We start from the raw sequence: 25,283 nt of genomic DNA, 5'->3' as shown, positions 1-25,283 counted from the left end.
TTAAATTGACAGCTTCTTGACCCCCCTTTTTATGATTCCTGTGCCTTTGTGAATGGGAAGTGACCTAGGGTAATGCTTAGCCCATCATTCAATTCACAGATGCCCTTGTCTTTCAGAGTGGCTACTGATAGTCTTCCATCCCGCAGTGCTGCTTGTGTCACGCTTGGGACATAAGCTACATGATGAATGCTCACCTTAGGCTTTTAGATAAATCAAGACATGTCATGTGTGATCAAAGGAAAAACTACAGCACAGCAGAGGGACGTGATCCCTTAGATTACCTTATCTCAGTCACAGCTCTGCCAGACTGCTGCTCCTGTGATCCCTTCTCTGTTCACTGTAGGTATAGCAAATGCATCTAAAATGCATGCAGGTAAGTTCTATTGGCTGGCTGTTGCCAACATAAGGGGACAGAGTCATACAATCTGTACATTTACTTTTTTTGCTTTTTTGGTCTTAGATGAGTTCTGCTGAAACGGTCTTCTGGTGATGCATGCAGTTGTACCCAGTGATCTTCAGCATATTGCAGAGGTTGCTGTTGAGTTCTTTCCTCTCATAAAAAAAACTCAACAAAACAAACCCAAAAAACAACCAGTATGCCCCAATGCAGATAGCTTGCCAATTTGTGATATGATTGATGGACTGGGTAAAAATAGGTAAAAGCATACTTTTAGTGTTTCTGCTACCTACCAGAGTCTCATACTGCTGTACAAAATGGCATTTATCAGATGTTGACCAAAGGATAATTTGTCTGCTGCAATTTGGACTCTTGACATAGGCTAACGTTTCAGAATATGTTGTGTCAATATGTCAAGATTTTGATTCTTTAAAATACTGAGGAAGTAAGCTGGGGAGTTGGGACATGTTCGAAGTATTGTATAGTTTATAATGAAATGGCATAGTGAAAAGACAATAATTATCTTCTTCAGCAGCATATTAACAGATCATAATTTGATACCCAAATATATGAAATCATGAATAAGGCTGAAGGTCTTCAGGAGTGTAGCTCTGATGAATGTAACACGTGCTTCAATTTCAAGGCTCGGTGGTTTTCACACAGAAAGATTTTGCCTGTGGTGGTCGAGGAGTGAACATATTGTGTGGCTTCCAAGTGACTCAGCACTGTTCCACCAGCAGCAAAGTAGAACCAGAATTGCTATAATTGTCCAGCAGAGGATCAGCTTTTGTGGCACAATCTGTTTCTTTTCTCAATTACCAAGCAGCATATAATAGGACTTAATAGGGAGAAAAAAATAGCAGAACTGAAAAATTCTTGGAATTTTTTCAAAACTGGGTTTTTCTCACTTTTGCAGTTTAAAGAGCAGGAGAAATACCTGTGTCTTAATTTCAAGCAAGCTGATAACTGTTTAAATGTCACTGATAGTCAGATGAATTTTGCCATATTATCAATTATACTAATTTCTATTTCCTCAAATTATAAGGTTGGTGGATAAGATATGAAGTCTAGTGGCAGAGCAAGCTATATGATTTGACTTGAAACAGTTGTCTATGGAAAATGTCCTCAGATCAGGGAGCTGTGAAAGGAAATGTAAATGTGTAGATAATACGGGTTAATGCCTCTATTCTAGCTGGGGATGGGGGAGTCTTGTTTTTGTTGCGGAGTGACTGGATTAGGCCTGCTGTGCTGTTTCTAAGCAAGTTCATAGTGTATGAAAGTCAGGGCTGTGACTGTACCAGTAGCCACTGTCATCCAAGCCCAGTGAATTGAAAAGGTCGTGTGATGAGAGAAATGAGGTCAGTCCAAGAATTGGCAGTGCTAGGGGCTCAAGCAAGACCAGTGCAGTAGCTGGACCTGCCTGTTAAAATAATTGATACACAGTGGAAGTAAAGCCTTCTATCTGGACTTAACAATTCTACTAAGACAGTGGTCTTAGAAAAACAGCTGATGGGGTTGCTGATATTGTTTTTGAAAAAACAAACAAACAACGCTTTTTTTAATTTTTTTTTAACAGTTTTACCCAAATATAATCAGGTAACAAGCCAAAGATCTTTAGGTACTGTTTTTCTTTTCTGTGTTCTAGAAAACCAGGTTTTAAAACTTTTTAAGTTGCATGCCTAGGCAATTTTTTTTTTTTTTGTAATTGACCTGCTGTTGAAATGGGGAGGAAAAAAGCTCCTGGGCATGGTATGTCAGAGAATAGCTAACAATATTACATAAATAAAGTACATGCCATTTTGCTCTTTCAAGACACTATAACGCAAAGCAAGATTGAGTGAGTTTGAGATGCTAAAGCTGAATTACACTTTTTGGTAAAAACTTGGACATAAGGGATCATTAGATTCTCTGAAACTCATTGTTATGTGTATGTTTGCACTGATGTGTAATATTTCTCCCCTAACTATATTACGAAACAGTTACTTGTGAGTTCTGCCTTCTACCTTTTGTAGAACTCTAGTTTTCACACGTTTTGTATTAAACTGGTGACCATTGTAGTTGGCGCTTCGTGACAAGGTTTAGTTTTCAAACATCCTCAGAAAAAAAGCTTGCCTCCAATCTTGCTGCTTTTTTAAAATGTGCGCATAAAGTCTTTTAAAAAAGTAAATCAAAAAACCCAAATAAAACAGGCAAAATTCTGTACGTATATTAGATGAATGTTTTAGTGAGGCCGTGACATTGGTTTTGTATTTTTTAAAATAGAAACTTTGGCCAAGCTACTTTTCTCCATGCATAGTGCTGAAAGTGTCAACTTGAGCTACAGCTGTAATTTGGTCTGAAATGGGATAATGTCATATTTTTAGAAGCCTGTATATGAAAATTTGTTTATCAATATGTCTGTTTTATTTCAGGAAGATGTGGAAACAGGAGTCCATCTTGATCCTGCTATCAAGGAAGTTCAATATAATCCCACTTATGAAACCATGTTTGCACCTGAGGTAAGAAACAAATCTCATCTTTAAAGCAGGAATGCCTTTGGCTTAAAGGGCAGAGGTTCTGTAAATCTCATATGAAATTCATATAAGGCATATCTTCTTTGGATGCTTGCTGTATTTTGGAATCTAGGTTGGCCAAATTGAAAAAAGATTCCACACAGGTGTGTTGGTATTTTTAATGCTTGAATTTTAACGTTCTGCATAAAGTTACTCTAAGAAGAATCCTAAAGCGTTTATCAGAATTATAGCTACGGAAATTAAAAATCAAGCTAGGAAAATAGCATTATAAAGACGTTGAGTAAAACATGACCTGAATTAAAGTAGTCTCTTACCATTTTCACATTTTTGCTATTTACTCATTGTGCTACTTTAGACCAAAATGAACAGTTATAAGTCTTCCAGAGATATGACTTTTAAGAGGAAGATTCAAAATTTATATCCCAGTACTTTCAGTATAACTATTCACATCAGTGTTAAGTATTTTAATAACTTAACCTATGCTAAATGGATATAGTGAAAAAACGTTTTAGGCTGAATTTGGACTGCTTGGTGCCGTGTGGACCACTTTCTTCTGTATTATAACTGACAGGCTATCTGAAAGATAAAAATAGCTGTTCAGACTTCTAACTTTTTTCAGTATTTAACTTCTTTGTGCCGTTTGTCCTCTGTTAGACTGGGGCAGCACTGTAGTTAGGCAAAGGCTGCATCAGTCTGAAATTTCTACATTAGTTGTGCTTTATGCGTAGAAAACCTTTTGTGGAACCACATAAATTGGCCTTTTCATAGCAAGCTTGCATTTTGCAACATACCAAAGCCATGAAGTGTGTCAGCAAAAATACTGATTTAGACTTAGTATAGTGTTACCTTGTGTAAGTGTTTTACTTAGGGAAGTGTAATACAGGATAGTCTCAGGTGTCTCCAAATATGGCTGATAGGCACAGGGGTTACAATTAAATTTAGTTTGATATTAGTCTCGGTGTATTGCATTTTTTTTATATTCACTGTCCTTTTCCCTAACCATGGTATGGTCAGGAATATTGGCATTTGTCATCTTGCAAGAAGAAAAGCAAGGCAGGGTTTCATAACTTTGTTTCCTGGAATAATACAGCAAGTCCCCAGTTGCTTTTTAAACGCAAGCAGGTATTGTTGGCAGTGTAATTTCCATACTAAGTACACAAGTTTAGTAGGACCTGATACCACTTACTGGATATCTCTCACTTACAAGGGACAGTATGCTGTGGTTTTGTTTTCTGAATGCTTAAACTGATCACTTATTGAATGGCAGTGTTTTGTGTCAACTAGGTATTGATTTGTCCTCTGTACCAGTAATACAGACTAGAATGTTCAGTCTTGAAAACAAGCTGTTCAAAGCAACTGTGTAAGCGATTACTGTGTAAAATAGCAGACCAAGAAGTGTATTCAGTAGTCATAAAGAACTATAAAGTTAAGTGATTTTGCGTTACAATATTTGAAAGACAAATCTTTATTTTCCTGTGCTTTTTCCCGAAAAAATACATGCACACGAAATTAGTAATTCTTCTATACTTTCTTTTGACGTTGGTGTAGTTTGGACCCGAAAACCCATTTAGGACTCAACAAATGGCTGCACCTAGAAATATGCTTTCTGGATATGCAGAACCAGCTCACATCAATGATTTCATGTTTGAACAACAAAGAAGAACATTTGCAACCTATGGTAAGTCCTTAACAGTGGAATTCACTTCCACCTTCATTATACCCAGGTTGGACAAAAGAAATTGTTCTCTATAGAACAGTTAAGAGGACTACAAGTTCTCTAAATTGCTTTTTAACAGACTTATTAAAATGGGGAAAGGTCTTTGAATGAGAATCCATATGATTGGAGATCATAGTATTTATTTGGGAAATCTCATTTTGTAATTCCCTTTGAAAGTGTAATCAAGCGTATGACCTCCTACCAAACCCCTCTTAATTAATCCTTCCATTAGTTGCATCAGTGTAGTAAACACAAATCAAAATTTCACACTTGAAATATGACAAATAACTGTAGATCTGTTATGCAAATAGATTCTTTCATGTGATTCTAACTAAAGGTAGCTCTCAAAACCAAAAGGAAGCCTTACTGAGTTGTCAGGTTCTTTGGAGTGGTTGCCTCTAGATACAAGCTGAATGAACAGGAATCAAAGAAAGTGGAAATATATTACTAGAATATTCTTAGCAAAGACAGACCCAAACAACTCTATATTGGTAGTCATTATAGTAGCTGCTTTCTTCTTTTGAAGAACCTTTACACTTAAAATAGTTGCATCTGAATAATGAAACATTTGAGTTTTGGAGAAGCTTGCGTTTCAAATAGACTTGTTATGGATTGTAAGAAAAATGGATTATCTTTTTTTAATAGGGAAAATGTGGAAAGACTATGGATTCTAAGCATTCTTTTGGATGTTTGAAAGAACAAAACTGCCATGTATTTACACATAACAGTGGTTAATTTTTCTTCTGTGTTTTGTTGTAAGCTTTAATTTCTGTTTTAAACTTGACTACAAGTGCTTGTCTTGCAAATATGAATCTTTGTTTTCAGATGAAGTATCTTTTATATTCTTCATATTCAGTCTATTAGGCAACTTCTGATCTTCCTGTGTAAACTTAGTGTCACAACGCTCAACTTTGCATAACAGACTTGCATCTGTCTGTATTCATATTTACATCCAAAATACTACTCCCTGCAAACTGTCATACCTCAAAATCACCTCCCTACACATGACTCCCCTTAAATCCATTAGGGCTTTATGCATGCATGAGTTCACTTACTGCATTCTGTGGTGGATGAGGTTGGGACTTTATGGCTAACATCTGTGGGAGCCATGTATTACCGTGAAACCTGGAAGAAAAAAATACCTAAAATCAGAGACTACAATGTCCTCAGGATCTCTTCGTATTTGGGTTTTATTAGAGGTTTTCTTATAAATGGTAAAGACTTAAATGTATTTAAGACAGGGTTTTTTTCTTTTACACAGTTTTAGCGAATAGGTACTTTTCACAGAGTTGTTAGGATGTGGAATATAAACAAAATGCCAATATTAAGAAATGGATGTCTGGTTTCATAGTATAACTTCAGCTTACTTCACTGAAATTTTGATGTTAGAACTTGACAGACAATGCAGGTAGGAGCCAGTTCAGGATCTGAATGGACTGACTAGGTTTTGTTCTGTGAAATTACATGTTATGTGGGTTGTGTATTTTTGTGTGGGTGTGTAAAACAGATATTGGAAAAAAGGGTTTGTAGGCATATAGCGTTTGGGGTTTTTTGTTTGTGAAGTGTAGTTTGGGGGAAGGTAGAACTACTAAGTCTACTCAAAGTTTCTGCTGTTGCTTTATATCATCAGTGTACAGCAACTGCCTTGAAAGCTGTATTACAAGTGAGTATAAAAATATGTTTCAAAGACTGATAACATTGGCAACTGTACAACTGTCATATTCAGCTTTCTAGAAATGTTCAATAGATAGTAATCTGTGTATGGTGAAAATGGAGCTATGAAAAGGCTGAGATATAGACAATTTAAACTACGAGAACAAGCACTGAGAAGCTGAAGTTCAAGCTAGAAGATGCAGTAAATGAGCACAATGTCCTGGCTCACTAGAAGATCTATTAAAAATAGCACTCCTCTAAGTTATCAAAAAGTTGTCTATTAAAAAATTCAATATTCTCTTTCCTATCTGGAAGGAGGTAATAGATATTGTCTCTGAAAAGACCAAGTATGAAAACACAAGTATAATTGCTAGGCATAAATCTGTGTCATACATGTTTTTGATGACTAAGTCGTAGCATATTGGAAGAACGAAGGGTAAACCTCTTAATTAAAAGCTGCAGATCTTGAGACCTCTGGCCTCTGTTAGTCTGTTCAGCACCATTGTGCTAAGGCAGGAGGTCTCAAACAAATCTGCAGTGGCTAGCATGTAGATAAGCAGTGACGATAAACGGAGGATGAGTGTGGTACAGGACAGAGAGGGTGATAAATGAGATCATCTATCCAGAACAGCTCAACTGCTGCAGATCTTTAAAAAAAAAAAGGGTGTGTGTGTGAAGCTTTATATATAATCTTCAAAGTTAATACATATTTAGTGAGAAACCTATATATTAATCACAAACAAAACCCTAGTATTTTTGGCACACTTTTCCTCATCTACTTCTCTTGCAGTAAATATTTACTGTCAAATTTCCTTGTGATGCTTGGATAGCTCAGAACATCCATACTGTCATTGACTGAGGCTCCTTCCAACCCTTTATCCCATTAGACAGGTGGGCAGCAATGGATACCTAGTTAGAAGTAGAAGAAAGAAGCAAGGGGAATAGTGATACTCTGAATGCTTTTTTTCACTATGCGGTCTTTCAACCAAGGGCAATGTCTCTATATTTGTTCATTTTCAGTGAATTTGTTGGTTTTGTTTGGTTTTGTTTTTTGACAAATTTGTCCAGCTGCTTCTTGAACCCATATAATTTTTCTGTGTATGTAGTAACCTATTGCAGGCTGTTCTACAGCTTAGCAGCAGCTTGTGTGAGGAAGTACCTCTGTTTTGAACTTGGGAAACTTAACAGCCTTCTCGTTTGGCTTGATACAGCCTAGTCTCTTTTGTTGGAAGACCCAACGAGCAGTCATTTTTTATTCACCGTTTCTGTGTCATTCCTTTTTTATAGATCTTGTCCATAACTTCATTTCAGTCTGCTTTATTTCTACCTGAAAAGATCTGGTCAATCTTACTGTTCCTCTGCTGCAGCCTTTCCATGCCTATGGCTGTGCTTATTCTTCTTCCATGTCTCTGCTAGTTCCAGTGTGTCACTCCTGAGATGAACAGCAAAGCTGTGCAGTGTTTAACATGTAATCTCACTGTGAATTTGTTCTGTGGCTTAATAATGCGAAAGGCTTTTTCCCTTCTGTTTCTAAGAATTCTTAACATTGGATTTTTCTCTATGACTTTGAGTAACTTTGGAAAAGCTGCTTGCTCCCTTTTTTCAGGTTGTTTATCAATATGTTGAATAGCAGGGGCCTGAGCATGGATCCAGCAGCAACTTTCCTGTGCCATAGAAGCCAGCCATTTATTCTCACCAGTGGTTTAGTAACTTTTAATCAATTGTCCATATAAAAGACCTGTGGGGTTTTTTAAGTGTCTTTGAGGTACCCTGTAATCAGTCTAACTCAGTTTCATATAGGTATCTAACATCAAGCAAGCTTTGCTCATTCACATGATTGTCACCTCAGAAATAGTCTGGAGGTTCTGTCATTTTCATTTACCTGTACACAAGGCTGTGTTGTCTGCTCTGCTGCAATATATAGTGCTCATCCGAGTGCCTACTCGTGTGGGGTTTTTTTATTCTGGTTTCTACCACTTGAAACTTCTAACTATACAATGTCTGGCTGATTGATCTGTAGTTCCCCACATCTCCTCTGAAGCATTTTTTGAGAGTTGGCATCATATTCAAAACATTCAATTTCTGTCATATTGAGGTGATACTAGTTGAGAAATTTTGCGCTGCGGTTCGGCTTTAGGTCTCTTGGATGACTGCCTTCTGGTCCTGGTGTTTTGTTACCACTTATTTGTCTCTTCAGTCTCCTGACATTTTACTTTGAGGTAGATGTTTTGTCGTGTTACCTTGGGTACAGGAGCTTACCCAAGGTCCTCCATAATGAACATGTGTTTAAAAAACCTCACTCATGCTCTCTTTTCATTCCTTGATCATCTGTTGGCCTACATGCTGTCTGGTATGCTTTCTGCCCCTGCAGTTTTTGACAAAGGAAAGTGTTAGTTTTTATGCCTTCTGCGATTTGCTTCACACTTTGGGGTGGGGAGGGTTGGGGCTGCCTTACTGTAGCATTTACTTTGTCTGCTAGGGTTTGGTTCTTTGTATTTTTCGCATTTGGATGCAACTTCAGCTCTTTGAAGAATAGTTCCTTATTTCTAATGGTTTCTCTTTACATACTGTTCAGCTGTGCTCACTTCCTTCTGGTCTCTTTAAAGTAGTCTTTTAATAGCTGGCAGGCATTAGTTCTTTGTCTCCTACATGGTGTCTTTGAAGTGGCCCTGCATTTGGAAAAGGCTTTACCCTTTGGTGCTCGCTTTCTGTTCCTTTTTAAAATCTTTACTTAATATAGCCCTCCTGATGTAAGATTGAGTTCGTTGTAGTAAATGTTTTTTACAGCTTGCTTTGCTTCCTCACCAATGCTGATTTATACTGCGCTATGGTCATTGTTAAAATGTGTATCCTTAGAAAAAACGTCTTTAAATCAAGTTTCCTGCACTGCTCAATCAACCAGACCTCAGCTTCTTTATCAGGAATATTTCTGTCATACCAGCATGTGGAAGTAGTCAGGTATCTGCTGCTGTCCTCATTCTTTATTATACAAACATTGTAGTTCAGGGATATAATAGCCAAATCTTTGACTGCTCTAGTCATTCTCTTTTTTGTTTGGTTGGTTGTTTTTTTGTTTTTTCTCCTAGAGACTGGATTCTTAAACTGTCATTTTGTTCCTGCTTCTTTTGACTTTCAGACTCCCCAGAAGGAGTCAGGGGATATTCGGGTTCTGTATCCACAGACAACAGCTTGAAACCAGTGATATAGTCAGATCTCTTGAGTCAGAATTGCTTCACGAACATTCCTATTTTTATACTATTTTGCATGGCTTTAAAATCTACATAAAAATTATATTTGTAGTTTTTTCACAAGTGTAATAGTTGAGATTTTATTGATACCACCCTGAACCTTCTGTGCTGCAGATTTAAACTATTTCTCATTTTCTGTTCAGCAGCCCTATCAAGTCATGGGTCATTGTTGTCTCTAATGTTTTACATGTTGAAACTACCTTTGGTCTGTCAGTTTTTTGCCATCTGTCCTTCATCTCTCTTCAGATTGACAAGCATGTTTCTTCAGCCTTTTCTAGGCCTGTCCTTCACTCGCAACATCTTAGCATTGTTGTTGCCCTCAATTTTTATCTACATTTTTCTTTAAAAAACATTGCTTAAAACTCCTGTTCCATGTTTTATATAGTTTTTTCCTTTGCAATGACTCTCAGATTTCTTTTTTTTTTTAATTGGTGTGAGGTAGACTTAAGTGTATCAACACCACTACCGTTGCAGCCTGTATTTTTTTTCCCCTGTACCTAATCAGTTATTTTCTTTTCTTCTTCCTTTTTTTTTTTTTTTTTTCCACTGAGTATGCCATTGCTGAAGTGAAGTAGTTCACTTGGTGTCAGCTGCAGGTTTTACATGCGATCCTTTGCTGATGGCATAATCTATAAAAATACTGAAAAAATCGATTCAGACAGGCCATTATATAATTTTTTATAAGATCCCCTCCCAGTTTGATGGAAAGCCATTAATAATTACTCTGTGAGAATCTGACCTTTTTTTATTTGGTAACCAGTTTTGCATCTGCAGTTGTAGATAATCTACCCTATTTTGGATCCACTGATGTAAGGCAATCTTCTTATATAATTTCAGCTATTAAAGAGAAGGCTTTCTCTCTAGAAAAACAAATTTCTCTTCACAAGCCTTTGTGATGTAAATGGCCAAAAGCTTAATGAGCTTATATTTTTCCATGTTGTAGTCCTTGGAGCATGGCTAAAAAACCTAGGAAGTCCTAAAATACAAGCACTTGTTTATTCTTCTGTGTTGTACCCTCAGCAGAAGCAGTCTCTTTTCTTGAAAATTCCCTTCTGAGCATTGTTTAAAAAAAAAAAAGGGGGGGGGAAATATACTCTCCTTAATTACATGGGCTTATATAACTTTTCAGTGTGAAGCAGAATTATGGATTATTTTTTACATGCTGCACACAAACTTTTCACGAGTATGGTGGGAAAATAATTTCATAGCTATTCAGCATCACCACTCATTCTGTAAGTGGACTGCTTCATTTGTGCAGCAGTTAGTATTTTAAAATCTCTCCTTCACAAGATATTAATGTCCTTTTTAATAAACAGTCTTCTGTCCATGAATCTCAAAGCTCTTTGAGTATTCAGGAACTTGGTTATAACAGGATTACTTCATCAGTAAGACTGATATTTTAAGAGCTTAAAATGATTCTGACTTAGCAATAACAATCCTGATTTTTTTCTCAGCTACTCCTGTTACATGCAACACCTACAGTCACTATTACAATTGTAGGCAGTTTATTCTCTCATTACTTTGATTCTATGGAGAGGCCGGTGTGGTCAGAACGGGTTAGCCTAGCTGTATTTTCCTGCCTATCTGAGCTACCTTGGGTCTCTGTATGCTGCAATGCACAGCACAGTGTAAACATAGTTTAATTGGCTCTCTTTCTGGAGTACACATCAAAGTGATTATTTAAACAGCCATTTTCAGGTGCACTGAAATTATGGATGTAGGTGGAATTGTACCTTTCCTTGCTAAAATGTGGCATTAAATACCTACCTTCTAAATAAAACTGAAGGAGACGCAGAAGTCAGGGCACATTATATGGCATACCAGCTGAGTCGGATAAAAGCAAGCTGTCTTTTGCAGCTGCGTTTAGGAGTCCCAGCCAGAAAGAAAAGATTCTCTTTCATATATCCACTAGAAAGTAGAAATTGTTCAGAGCTTTTCTATGAGAATGATGCTGGACCAAATTCAACCCAGCTATAAGAAGTCTCCACTTCCACGGGAAGCTGTGCTTGGCCCAGGGGCCCTATTCATTAGAATACTGTCCCTCTTTTACAAGCATCAAGCAAATAGAGTCCCAGAGACTGTGTCAATACAGTTGGAGGACAAGTAAACTACTGTATTGATTTTGACATAATTCCAAAGTAATATCTTTCTCTGTTAACAGAAACCTTATAGCTTGGAAGAGAACATTGAAATAGTGGCTTAGTAAAAGCAGGCAGTTGCTATTGAAAGTCTAATTGCAGTGCCTGCTCAGTTTGGTTATCTATGGAAGTAAATCCTAGTAATAGTCTAGAATAATTTTTTTGTTGTTTGGTTTAGGTATAGCAGGAAGGTGTATTTCATAAGAGGGCATTGGTACGCATTTCTCTCCCTGTATCACATTCATGGAGCGTCTGCGCATATGTTGTTCCACAACAGGGTCTTTACTAGGTTTGAAACTCCAGAGCTGGTCTGCAGCTGGATAGCTCCATTTGTATGTGAACACTTGCTGTGTTCTTGGAATGGCTTTTCTACTAATTTCAGTAATATTTTTCAGCATCTAAAAAGAAATGAACTCGACCTTCTTCTAGGACAGTAGTTTTCCTGAGAAGTGTTTGGGGAGATGATCTCCTCTGGCTATTGGGATGCTGTTGATGGGTTCTCAGCTTGTATGCACCCAAGTGATTTTATGGGCCATTGGTTTCTGTGATGGACTGGGTAATCTCCCACTGTTCATGATTGTCTCTGTGAATCAGTACAGAATAATTAGATAGAAAATAATTTGATAGGAGATCAAAATAGAATAATTAAATTGTATGCTGTAGGATTTCTTTGATTTTGTGTGTGTGATTACTTTTACCAGTGGTTTAACATCTTCATTGCTTTTTTTACTATTTTTTTTCTTTTCCTTCCCAATATGGAGAAATTCTCATTGGGTCCTCAAGGGACATTTTGTCACTTGAATAATACTTAATAAAAATCGGTGGTATGTCCACCAGGGTGCAGTCTTTCCCAAAAAAAAAAGCCACGGTGGTCAGTAGCTGTTCAGCGCACCTGTTCCTTGGAAACTACATGAATTTGTCTATTTTATTCTCATAAGATCATGCCATCCACTTCAGGAGAAATGGAGGAAAAACTGTAAGATATGCATATTAAGATGAGAACCTCAGTATAAAAAAATTGTAAATACCCTGAATATCTGTGAAACGCTGGTACATTTTATAAATTATTTATAGGAGTAAATGCAGCAGTTTTGGGTTTCTTTTTTTTAACAAGATTCAATAGCTGTAATCAGGAGATGAAGATGTGAATACTTAATTCTTTTAAAAATTAAAGGCCATTGCTGCTGCTTCTGATATCATTCACGTTAGTTAAAGCAACTGCTTTCAAGTTGAAGGAACAAGCTGTCCCAACTCTGGCAGGAGGAGGATGAAATAATTTTTGCTGGGAGAGACAGAATATGCACAAAGCCCTAGAAAACTTCATTTGTTTTCATTTTGTCCCCTTCCTTCCAGCTGCTGCCATGCCCAGGGTTACCAGAGATGAGCTCTCTGACCCAGCGGAGGTAGTGGGCAGGGCAGGGGGCTGTGGGGCCAGAGGCTGCTGCTGAAGCTGGAGGGCTCACTGTGTGCAGCAGCAGCAGCAGACTGGTTTCAGTGTGACTTATTTTGCAAACCAAGGAACCGGTGCCCTGAACTAAAGCAGCATCTGTTTAAAATCACATGTCCCTGACACAAGATTTTTGAGCTAGTCTTTCCCTTATGCCATGTTACAAGAAGAAGAGGTTGCTATGGCGTGTCAAATTCAAATTGTTTGCATTACAGCAAACTGGTCCAGATTCAGTGTTGATCTTGCTTGGAGCAGGGGCCTTCTGCGGTCTCTTTCCACCAGAAAGATTCTGTGATTTTGTTTTCTGTGACTACCCTCCCTTTGTGTCTTTATGTTAACTGTTGCCTATTATAATTATTTGGTTCTCTGTCTTGTGCAAATATAAGTATTCTTGCAGCAATGCATACTCAAAGGCCTCGTGGTAATACTTCGTGACAATCTTAATATTCAGGCCAAGTGAAAAGTGGACAGGATTTCAAAGCATCAACCCTTCCTCATCCCTAGCTCCTTGAGAGCCCAATGGGAAAGAAATTTCAGGGGGGCAGCATAGTAAAAGTTACACAGAAGTTAAAAGCTTGAAATAACAGTATTTTATTTCTCGTCTTGTTCTAGGTTATGCATTAGATCCCTCTATAGATAACCCTGAAGTTGCTACCAAATATATTGGTTCTGTAGAAGAAGCTGAAAAAAATCAAGGTAATTAATTCAGGGTCTCATATAAATTACTTGCAACGGCTGACTGTTTTCATTTCTTCTTTACTAAGTAATGAAATAGCTTTGGCAAAAGAAGCAATTATGAGAGACTTACCCATGTCCAAAGACACAATAAAGAAAGATGTGTTGCAGTCGGAATGCGAAGAGGGAAGAGAGATAATGGAGTGGTTTGTTTTCTTGAAATAGCAAATATTTCAGGCTATTATGTCAAATTTCATATCAGGATTAGCAGTTGGAACCTAACAAATGCCATTGCACGAATAGAATTTATCTGTGTATTTGAAACAGCTTTTTGGTCCTCTTGAATTGTCTTAGACAAAATTGTCATATGTCTGCATTAGGATACCTGTATGTTGGGCTAATCATCTTAACTGTGCTACTCAGTAGTAAACTGATCACTCGGTATGCAACCTCTAGCACTCCTGTTGGGAGCTGCGTGTTATCTCTGCTTAGCCAATTTAAGCTGTTTGGGTTATTTGGAAAAGAAAAAACATTGGAAGGTTGCCAAATGGTAAAGGCATAGGGTGCCATTGGGAGGACTGACTACCAGGGGCATGGGGTTTTTAATTAATAATCTGATACAAGGTATTTAACACTCAAAGTTACTCATTTGCATTGGAAGAATGTACCTGTGTAAACTTTATGGTTATGCTTGTCCTTTTCTTTTTCTGACATCTTATTTGCATATGTAAACAAGGTTCCATTATTTGTGTCCTCTTCCATGGAATATATCCAAGGTTATTTAACTCTTTCCATCCAAAGTAAGATGAGGAAAACACTTATTTTGGTATAGCAACTACAGACATTAGTCAGAAATAGCTAAGATTAAATAATTTCAAAAATTAAAACCCAACTTTTCATAATGGAATTTTAGTAATTTATTTTAAGAAAACTCTTGATTAATGTATAATTCCTTCATATGATCATTACTTCAGTTTTCACATTGCCTGTTTCCCCTTGTTTGATACAAAGCTCTTTTTGGCTCCTTTGCACCAGATGAGTATTACTGATGCTGTAGGAGAACATTACTTGAAAATTGCACATAATCGTATATACAATTTTTTGAAAAACTTTGTCACTACAACTTTTAACTTTAAATTTTTTTCCTCCCATATTTATATTGTTTAATGGTTTTCACAAATGGAATTCTGAGGACACAGCATTTGTGAAAAGCTAGTATTTATATGAAAGAACAAGATAGTTGTTGGAGGTAGATGACCATGTCAATGGGGACAGATTTTTTATTAGGACCTGTAGCAATAGGACAAGGGGTAATGGTTTTAAGCTAAAAGAGGGTAGATTCAGAGTAGGCGTAAGGCAGAGAGTTTTAACAGTGAGAGTGGTGGAACACTGGGACAGGTTGCCCAGTGAGGTGGTAGATGCCTCATCCCTGGAAACATTCAAGGCCAGGTTGGACAGTGCTCTGAGCAACCTGATCTGGTTGAAGATGCCCCTGCTCATTGCAGGGGGGGGGGACTAGACGACCTTTAAAGGTCCCTTCCAGCCCAAACTGTTCTATGGTTCTATGAATGTTTACTAAATTAAAATACACAGTTGTGGTTAGGGTTTTGGGGTTTTTTTTGAAACCGAGAGGGGTGAGGGGCATCAGAAGCCATTGTTAGGAGACTACTTTCAAACACACTGCACTATTTGAAGTATGAAAACTGATGTATTCTTACAGTCTGCAGACCTACTGTTAAAAATGTGTGGGTACGTGCATGGTTAAATACTCTTAACAAACAGTTTTAAGTGTTTCCTTAGTTGCTGTACATGGTTAGCAGTGTTCATAGTTAGAAAAGTTAGCAATGCTTTGGTAGTTTTACTCAAATGCTTCTTCCATTTTGCTGTGTGTATTGAAAGGAGTGGTGGTGGTGTTTTTTTCTTATAACTGACTATGATGTGACCTATGATGTATTCTGTGTTAGCAGCTAGGCAGTGTGTTGTTTTCTTCTTCAGGTTTAACAGTGTTTGAAACAGGACAAAGGAAAATTGAAAAAAGGAAGAAATTCAAGGAGAATGATGCATCTAATATTGATGGGTTTCTGGGACCATGGGCAAAATATGTTGATGAAAAAGAAGTAGCCAAACCATCAGAAGTAAGTACTACCTTAACACAATCGATACACATTATTAGTACATTGCAGTGGTTTTAACAGAAATCCAGCTGCACTAGTATTTTGTCCAAGCAGATCTATGCTATGCTTTAGGGTGACCGACACATTTCAGGTGATATGTCTGAATAAGGTGTTCCAAATATTCTGCATTCAATTATTTGCAAGACTGTTTGGAAATAAAATTCATTTTATCTGTGTGTAGTGTGTAATTAAAAGATGTTTATAAACAGAAGCAGCTTGAAAAGAACCAAAAGTAAAACTTGTTTTAAAAAAAAACAGCAAACAAAAAAAAAAAACCCCAAGAAAAAAACAGCCAAACAAAAAATCCAACAATAACACACCCAACCCCAGCCCTTCAACCAAGAAACATCCTTCTTGTTCAGTCAGTGATGCTTAGCTGTAGTCTATGAATAAAAAGATAATGTTTAATCCTTTTCAGTGCACATAGCTTTTCAAACTCTTCTGGTTTTGATAAAGGTGTTCTTTTTATTGAGGCTTAGAAATATTTCTAATCTCATTTAGCAAGTAAATGTGTTCTTAATAGTAAGTAAATGATAGTACAGTTCTGAATTTTGTTAAGTGATTCTGAGTGCAGATTTTTAAAAGGTCATGGTTTATTTTTCCAGGAAGAACAGAAAGAGTTGGATGAAATAACAGCTAAGAGGCAAAAGAGAGGAAAACTGGAAGATGATAAACCTGGAGAGGAGAAGACTATATTACATGGTAATGGCATCTTCCTGCCTGTTCTCATTTTCTTGCTCACTGTGTTTTCTTGCCTGCTGTGTTAATTAGTAAGTATGGCAGACAGCCTCAGCAGTTTGGCTAAGGCACCTTGATGTTTCTGTATTGGAGATAATAGTGCTCACAGGCGTAAGCATAAAGGACAGGGAAAGAGATAAACTTGGACTGATTCCACTTCATACTGTGAAGAGCAGTGTGGAAATGTCATTTTTCAAGGTACTTTTTTTATATATTTATTTTTAATGTTAGTAGATGCACGTATCCCTTTCCTATTTTACAGAGCAAACGTTTTAAAGTTATGAGTTTGGCTTAGAGTTTCAGCTTCAGAATTACTGCAGTTTTATGTGTCAGTACTTTCATCAGCAGGGAGTGCTTTGAGTTATGGCTTACATGCAATTTAGAAAATCACTTGGACTTTATACTTCCTCAGTTCCTAATGTAGATGCTCTTTCTGTCATACTATGAATAATTGTGTATCAAATAATTACCCTATGGAAGCCTATAGCATATGGTGCCTTCAAAGAAAATGGTTTGGTACGTAAGTAAAATTCAGGGATTTTGGGGAACTGTTACTTCAGCTCTCCACCTGCAAAGTAGTCCTGCCTCATAGCTTGGCACAATAAACAGAGTCTCTCTTTGTTTACCACTTTCTAAGCCAGACTCACACGCACAAGCTGGAGCATCCATTCTTACATGCATTAAAGAAGATGCTACAAGCTATGCATTGCTGACATTAGTACCTCATTCTGTTTGTTTGTAGTAGGTCATGACAATATTTATTGAATACTGATGAGCATGACAAACCTTACATTTTAGCCACTGAGCCTCTTAAGGAGTAATTATTTTGTATCTACCTTTTCATGGTCTTTATCTGAAGTTTCACAGTGAGCAACCTTACAAGATGAACTTCAATTTTCTCAAACATAAACATTCCAGAAGTACGCCATTTTGTAGACATGTGCAAACATTGATACTGTGCAGGAGGTCACTTGTACAACCAAAACTGCTGTAACAGTATCACAGAAACAGAGAAATTAATTGGTGCACAGCTTAATGTCATGGCTATCCAACACAAGTCTGTTCTGAAATACCCGCTTCTATGCAAAATGCATCTCTGCATGTCTGACTGTCCCAATAACTTCTTAAAACTAGTTGAAGAGCAGCTCTTGGCTACTGCTGACCAATATTGGTTCACACTGGCTAAATGGATCTTTTTTTTCTCTGATTTGTAATTCGGTTGATGTGACTGGTAGCACAGAGCTGGCTGGAATGTGAGTTGCAAGCATATGACAGGGTTAGCGTAGCACATTATAATCCATGTAGAGTTAGTGAAAGCAAACCCTTGTTGGCTGGAGGAACTGTCTTGCCGTTTGATGATGAGTAAGATGTGTAGGGGGAAGTTTATTATCAGATTCCAAGGAGACTTTGCTGAAATGACTTAGTTTGAGCTTAACTGGTGTCAAGTAAGATTCCACATCTGTATCCTATGAAGAGAGTTGTTTGGGGTTTTTTTTCCTCCTGCTTGACAGCAGAGCAGCTGTGTTGAGAAAAACTTTAATTGTGTGTGGCTGTTGAGCCATTCAAAGATTATAACCTCTTACAATACAGGCTTTTGGATTCTCAGCATTCTGTGTTTGCCTTTTCAGTTAAGGAAATGTATGACTATCAAGGGAGATCTTATCTTCATGTCCCTCAAGATGTTGGAGTTAATCTCCGTTCTACAGTGCCACCTGATAAGTGCTACCTTCCAAAGAAACAAATCCACGTGTGGTCTGGACATACAAAGGTAGGAAGTCATGTTTGAGAATGTACATCATGAAAACCCACTTCACTTTGTGTTTGAAGCTAGTAACTTCTGTAAAACCGAAGTATCCATAGAAGGAAAGAGTATTTTCATCTTTACCACATTATGCATATAATTGGTTGCATTACATGCTTACGCAAGGTGTTCGCTCACTCAGATGTAGTTGTTTACCTGCATATACTTCTTCATTAACATAGTGACTTCCTGACCTCTCTTAAAGGGACGAATATTATTCAGTGACTTCTGTGCGATTTGGAGTTACTTCCTAAACTACTGCGTGAATTAGAGTAAGGCTAATTCTACAGATCCCTAAAAATGCTTTTTTTTTTTTTTTTTTTAATGGTAAAAGTACTTAAGGGCTATTTCATATCAAACTTACGAAAAGTTATGTTAGGTTTTGTGATTATGGTGAATCAGCATTACAGGTTTCCTAAATAGAGCTATTAACCTTTGAGAAGTGTGCCTTGCTACGAGTCTTCTTTGATGGTACTACTTAACATCTACAGTCTCTTCTTGTGCCAGACCCTGTAACTATGTACATACTTTTGGTATTAAAAAAGCATTTCACTGATCAGGTTTGTAAAGCTTATACTCAATTTGCTGCTTCTTTTGTCTCTTAATTTTCAATATGGCTTGAGGGAATATGCTGTGCTGCAGTGAACGGCTTCTTAATGATATCTGAAAGATGGAAGAAAGGAGGACACAGAGAACACTTGGCTTTTACCCTTCTTCAGTTGTCACAGCTGTGAACTCTTCTTTAATGATTACTGCATCAAACAGCTTGTTGCTGCAACAGTCAGTTCTTTCCAGAATAACATCTCTTCCCCAAAGCTCTAGTCACTCCTCTGCCTATTATCCTATTAGAACAGACTGATGCATGAAACAGCTTTTTTCTTCAAACGAGATGAATAACAATATTGATGAGAGAAGCAAAAGAAGGATGGGCAGAAAAATGTAGAAAAGCTGAGGGATATAAGTACATAGTAATAGGGAGGATAAAGCACCCAACTCCAACCAGGTGTGGGAGGAACTGGATGAAATATGTATAGAGTAACTGATACGAAACGTGAAGAAGGGACATCAGACCATGAGTACTTGGTGGTTCTTCGGACTTCCTCTGGAAGGAGTACCTGAAATAGAGAGAGGCGGGAAGCTGCCGTGTCTAGGGAATCTGAGTTCAGTGGGTAGAAGCCACTGGTAGTACATGTAAGAAATGGAGTTGGCCAGAAACATTTTTTGTGGAAAAATTCCTCACCTGCCCCACCTGAAAAGGCTTGTTACACAGAAACAGTTGCCCAAGCCCACAGTTTGTATTTCTTTGCTCTGTTTACCACAGTAGTGGTATGAGTGTTGAAGAAGGGTATATATACAGTTGTTGAAGTGAATCGATTTGTTGCCAATAACAATTGTTCAAAAAGCATCAATGTTTCTGAAATGGAACCTGAGTAGGTTATTTCTTTTCAAGATACAGTATCTGTGTATTTTATGAAGATAAGCTTTAGCTTTTTTCTTAGAAAAGAGGGCAAGTGAACTTAGGACCTATCTAGATGCTCCACTTACTGTTTAATTATGTCCTTATTTACAGGGTGTCAGTGCAGTTAGATTGTTTCCTCTCTCTGGGCATATACTGTTGTCTTGCTCTATGGATTGCAAAATCAAGGTGAGTTATTTTTCTGGTTTCACATATATGTTTTATACCATCGTTGAATATAGGCAATGCATTTTAGAACACTTAAACATTTGGTACCTCTACCAGGTAGCTTTTGTCTGTGTTACTTGTAATTTAAAAATCAAGTGAGAAAAATAAAAATTTTTTGGATCAAAGATAGAAATAATACACGAGGCTGTGGGTGTTAGAACAGTGTTAATCATTTAGTAACAGCATTTAGAAGGTCACAAGTTCCTTGGGTTATTGCCTCTGTTATAATAATTCATTTTCTGTGAAACCTAGTTTTACAACTAACAATAGGTTTCTGTTGAAGTGTTTTAGTGAAGCATTTGTGGTCTTGAACTAATCACATTTTAGTCCAGCATACATCATACCAGAAAGCTGATGATTTATCGATTTATTTATTTATTACTAGCAAAACCTTAGGGCTTTAAAGTTGGAACATGCTGGGGGGGAGGTTAGTTATTCGAAGCGGGGGTTGCTAACAAGATAGTGACAGACCATTCTTGTGAATTTCTGGGTAGATAGTTGTGATGAATCAGTAGATGTCATATGTTTGTAATTAATTTCTTAAGAGATGTTGCCATATATGTTTGCACTTAATTTCAGCATCATTATTGTTTAACAATTGACATCTTTTCTCCCCATCCCTTTTTTTTTTCCAAGCTATGGGAAGTATATGGTGATCGAAGATGTCTACGAACATTTATTGGTAATAGTCTGGTTTTTTAAATTTATATGTATTTAAAACAATTTCATGGAAGGATATGATTTACGTTATCTTACTAATTTTTCATAGAGAGGACTTGCAGGCATCCAAGGCAAATGGTATCCAGTATGATCTTGGCAATAAGAACTGAAAAATGTGCAAGTTTTTAGTGAACCTTTGTAATTACTCCAAGCAATTTAATGTTGATGTATAACATTTTACAACCTTTAAAGTAAAAAATTAAAGTACTGCAGTCATCAATACTTTATGCAAGACTCCTTTCCAAAGGCAAAATTAGGAAATTACATTGCCCCATCTTCGTGTTGAGAATGTTGATGTATAACATCTTACAATCTTTAAAGCAAAATATTAAAGTACTGTAGTCATCAATACTTTATGCAAGACCCCTTTCCAAAGGCAAAATCAGGAAATTACATTGCCATCTTCATGTTGAGAACAGCAGCCTGCTGTTATTATGCAGTGAGGGCATCTCACGGTGTGATGATTCCCACCTTTAATAGGTCATATCTTCTGTGTGGAGTTTCTAGTGCAAAAGCTTGGGAAATTTTTTTTTTTTTTTTTTTTGGGTTCAGGTGTCATCTTTCTTCATGTAACAGGTGCTTTTTAAAGCCGATAGCTGAGAGAGAGAAATACAAACTTCTTAGCCTTGAATGCAGAACAAAAGCAGCTGATTCTCCTTTTGAAATGGGAACATTGCTAGAACACTGAGTGAATATATGTTGAGTAACAACAAAGAAGTCTTTTTTTCACATAATATATCATATGACAGCAGTGTGGCCAACATGATGGCTCAAAAAAGGGTCTCTCTGAGTAGACTGCCCTTTCTGAACAGTTTGACTCTCTTTCTCAAAAGGTCATTATCAACCAGATTCGCCTGGTATTTTGCTATATTTAAGGCACTGTGCCAGTATTTTAACTTAACAAGTCTGATGCAGTGGTCAGATTGAAGTATTGGGGTTAAGGGTTAGGAAGGTAACACCAGATGAAAGCATTCTTAATTTTCTGATCTAATATTTCCCATATTTTGTACCTGTTTTCTAATTATAAATGTTTCTCCTTTAAATATGTCTCCTGTAGTGTTTGTCTCTCCTCTCTTTCATTAGATGTTGGCATTTATTACAGTGTTTTATACTTCTCTTGCAGCTCTGAGAAGCATAGAACAATCTTTGAAGCTAGCAGTACTTAAAGTTCTGCTTCTGTATCAATTCATGAATGATGCACAGTGGTTGGTTCTGTGCAATGCTATTGTTTGTCTCTCCAGTGCTTGAGAGGTGTTGAGGGTTTGGGGATTTAATTCTCATCATTCTTTATGAGTTTGGGTTTTTTCTTTCTCGCTTGAATCATTCTTTACTAGGGTTCATGAAGAATGTCAGTAAGTGATTTCCTTGTTCTCTTGGTATTGTTAAAGACTGGAGTATTTAACGTGAATAATGTTTTGTTAAAAAACATTAATTCTAAGCATGAATGGATTCGTTTGTCATCACATTTTTTCTATCTTGTAGGACATAGCAAAGCTGTTAGAGACATCTGTTTTAATAATGCTGGCACTCGGTTTCTTAGTGCTGCATATGACCGCTATCTTAAGCTCTGGGACACTGAAACAGGTAGGCTTGTATTTATAGACACTGTTATTTGGCACTGTGTTTAATTAATAGTAAATACCAAGATACGTTATCAGTCAGGTTGTTTCCAATTATCCTTAATATTGTCTTGTAGTTCAGTATTTATGCTTTCGTTACAGGATGAATAGTAATTTTTTCCCTAAATGTTTTGCTGTTATCTGTAATAGTGCAGTTGACACTACCTATATACCTGTATTTCATATACCTTTTTATTTGAGGAATTTGATAGTTATTTGTAATGCTAGAAAAATTTTTGGCGAAAAAGACAAAATTTTACCAAATCACTTAATTGCATGTTTACAGTTACAGGCATAAAACTAGGTAATGAAATCACAATTTAGACCTGAATACGCTTAATTTAGAAGAATTGTTTCACTTGATCTTTTGGTTAACCTGAACGTGAGGAGCACTGCCAATAAGAAAAGTGGTGGAAATTGAGCTGCTGGGGCAGGGAGTTGGAGGGTAGGTCTGTTGCTGTCACAGAACTGCCTGGGAGATACTCCAACATTCTGATCCGTATAGTTTCTTAAGCTAAAAAGATGCAGGATAGGTGTTGTCAATATTCTTTTAAACTTAAGTCTGTTCCTAAGACAGGAAGTTCCCATGTTTGAAAAAGTTGTTAGCTTTCTTGGTTGGCAGTGCCTCTGGTCTTATACAGGTGACAGCCAGTAAGGTGTAAGTCATTCTCCAGTCTCAAGTCTGAACTCAGTTATTTAGACACCTGAAAAATGTGTTGAGCTTTCGGATTAAAACGGGCTCCTGTAAGTTAAGGCTAACATGTAATCAGGGTATGTATGGCTGAGGCTATGAAAGTTGGTCAGTGGTTTGTTTTGCAGTTGGATTAGTTACCCTTTTCTGGGCTTAGGATTGAGGAATTCTTGCCTGAGTTTAAGTCTCTTGATGAGAAGACCTCTGATGCTGAGGAGGTGATGCCTTGCAAAGGCAGTGGTCAGCTTGTGATAGCCTGACCAGCCCTGATGTCCTTGATGACATATAGGCTACTGAGCAGTTACACTGTTTGGAAAGCTGCAGTAAAGGTATGGAACAGTTTGTGTGTATGTATTTATACAGGTCTGTGCATACAAACGTGTGAAAAAAGGTATAATCAAAGAGCAGGGTAAATTCTACCCTGTAGTCCTCTCAAAGGCTTTAAAACAAGTGTTTTCTGCTGTTAGTAAAATAAAAGTAAAATTAATGTTTTTTATCAATATCTGCAGAGAACCGATAAGCCCATAGAACTTCCAACTTGATGCACTATGAATGGCTTTTCTGTTGCAGGGCAATGCATTTCAAGATTCACAAACAGGAAGGTTCCTTATTGTGTCAAGTTCAATCCTGATGAAGACAAACAAAATCTCTTTGTTGCAGGAATGTCAGATAAGAAAATTGTGCAGGTATGTCTACTTAATATGTCTTCCTCTAAAAATTCAGATTTTAGTAAAAATAAAAAGGTCTTATTCTGACTTTTTTATTTGCAGTGGGATATTCGAAGTGGTGAGATTGTGCAGGAATACGATAGGCATTTGGGAGCTGTCAACACCATTGTGTTTGTGGATGAAAATAGAAGGTTTGTGAGTACATCTGATGACAAGAGTTTAAGAGTCTGGGAATGGTAAGTTTAAAATTTCGAATATTAACTTAAAGTATATTGTGAGCAAACTGAGAACATAGTTTATTTTTAAAAGTATACATAGCACATAGGACACTGGAGTGTACTGGGTTCTAGCTATCTGAGGAAGTGCAGGCTTTACAACCCTGTTCTGGCCTAAGGCTTGAGGCGCTTCATAAATTTCCTTTTCCCCCAAAGACAGCCCTGTCAGCCTGAAGCACGCTGCACTGTATTAGTGATCTCTGTTCTGTCTTCTTTTCTCAAGGCTGTATTAGCCCTTAAATTAACCCTTTAAAGAAATGCCTCCTCTATTACATTACTGTGTGTCAGTTTTGACTGCTTTGAATTGGGATGTGCATAGTATTACATAATATTTGGCCCGTGTATGAAAGAAATAGTTTAGTGTAGCTTCATTTCTGGTTTTCTGGTAGTCGGGGTTATTTTGGCAATCCTTGGTACCCACAGTATAAATACAATAGATGACAGAAAAGTGAAAGTATCCAAGAAAAACTTGTAAGAAATATCATCTTAAATAGCTTCCAGTTTTTAACATACCTGGGGAAAAAATGTATCTCTCCTATCTGAAATGTTTTCCACAAAGTTCTGGGTACTAAGATTTTCAGCTTAGGACTTTTCTCTATGATTTCAAATTTCATTATGAAATAATCACTGCTATATCTTTAGGTTTCAATTTCCTTTTGCTGTTCACACATCCAAAGCTGTTGCACAGTACGGACACTAGTTCGACAGCTCTGTGACTAATCAATTCCTTCCTAGATTTTTTTTTTTTTTTTTTAAACCTAGACAAGAGACTCCAGTCTGTGGTATTTGAGTGTTACCCAAGAAGCCAGCAAAACCTTCAGTGTATCTGTGATCAGCTGCTGTCATTGCCAGTTAGCAGCAGTGGTAATGACCAAAGTCTGGGAACTCAGGCTTAGGCTAGACATGTAATGCTGTCACCATATGTCACTCCAAGAGAGCCTCTGTTCAGTATTTCATAATTAGGCTCATACATTTACTGAGCTCCTTAAAGAAAAATCCTTTACGGTATCATATCTGCTAAGGGATGTCTCCTCTCTGGCAAGTGGGAGGATGATCTCACTTGCACAAGTTTGTTATTTCCTTGAAATTGGATTGCCCTTGTTTCACGAGCTTTGTGTTGATAGC

The 25,283-nt window shown here is 37.2% G+C and overlaps 1 protein-coding gene across 1 annotated transcript in view; it reads left to right on the top strand.

The window, feature by feature from the left end:
- CDC40 (cell division cycle 40) overlaps positions 1 to 25,283 on the top strand; it is a 40,481-nt gene that overhangs the window by 8,046 nt on the left and 7,152 nt on the right. The window contains exons 2-12 of the mRNA XM_056343057.1: positions 2,809 to 2,895; positions 4,459 to 4,588; positions 13,726 to 13,809; positions 15,784 to 15,923; positions 16,568 to 16,664; positions 18,329 to 18,468; positions 20,072 to 20,146; positions 20,822 to 20,867; positions 22,388 to 22,489; positions 23,786 to 23,901; positions 23,986 to 24,119. Coding sequence (XP_056199032.1) covers positions 2,809 to 2,895; positions 4,459 to 4,588; positions 13,726 to 13,809; positions 15,784 to 15,923; positions 16,568 to 16,664; positions 18,329 to 18,468; positions 20,072 to 20,146; positions 20,822 to 20,867; positions 22,388 to 22,489; positions 23,786 to 23,901; positions 23,986 to 24,119 — 1,151 coding nt within the window. The remainder of the gene's footprint in view (positions 1 to 2,808; positions 2,896 to 4,458; positions 4,589 to 13,725; positions 13,810 to 15,783; positions 15,924 to 16,567; positions 16,665 to 18,328; positions 18,469 to 20,071; positions 20,147 to 20,821; positions 20,868 to 22,387; positions 22,490 to 23,785; positions 23,902 to 23,985; positions 24,120 to 25,283) is intronic.

The sequence above is a fragment of the Falco biarmicus genome, chromosome 6 (genome assembly GCF_023638135.1).
Source record: "Falco biarmicus isolate bFalBia1 chromosome 6, bFalBia1.pri, whole genome shotgun sequence".
Classification (NCBI taxonomy): Eukaryota; Metazoa; Chordata; class Aves; order Falconiformes; family Falconidae; genus Falco; species Falco biarmicus.
The sequence above is the reverse complement of the archived record's forward strand: the minus strand, read 5'-3'. Positions and strand labels throughout refer to the sequence as shown.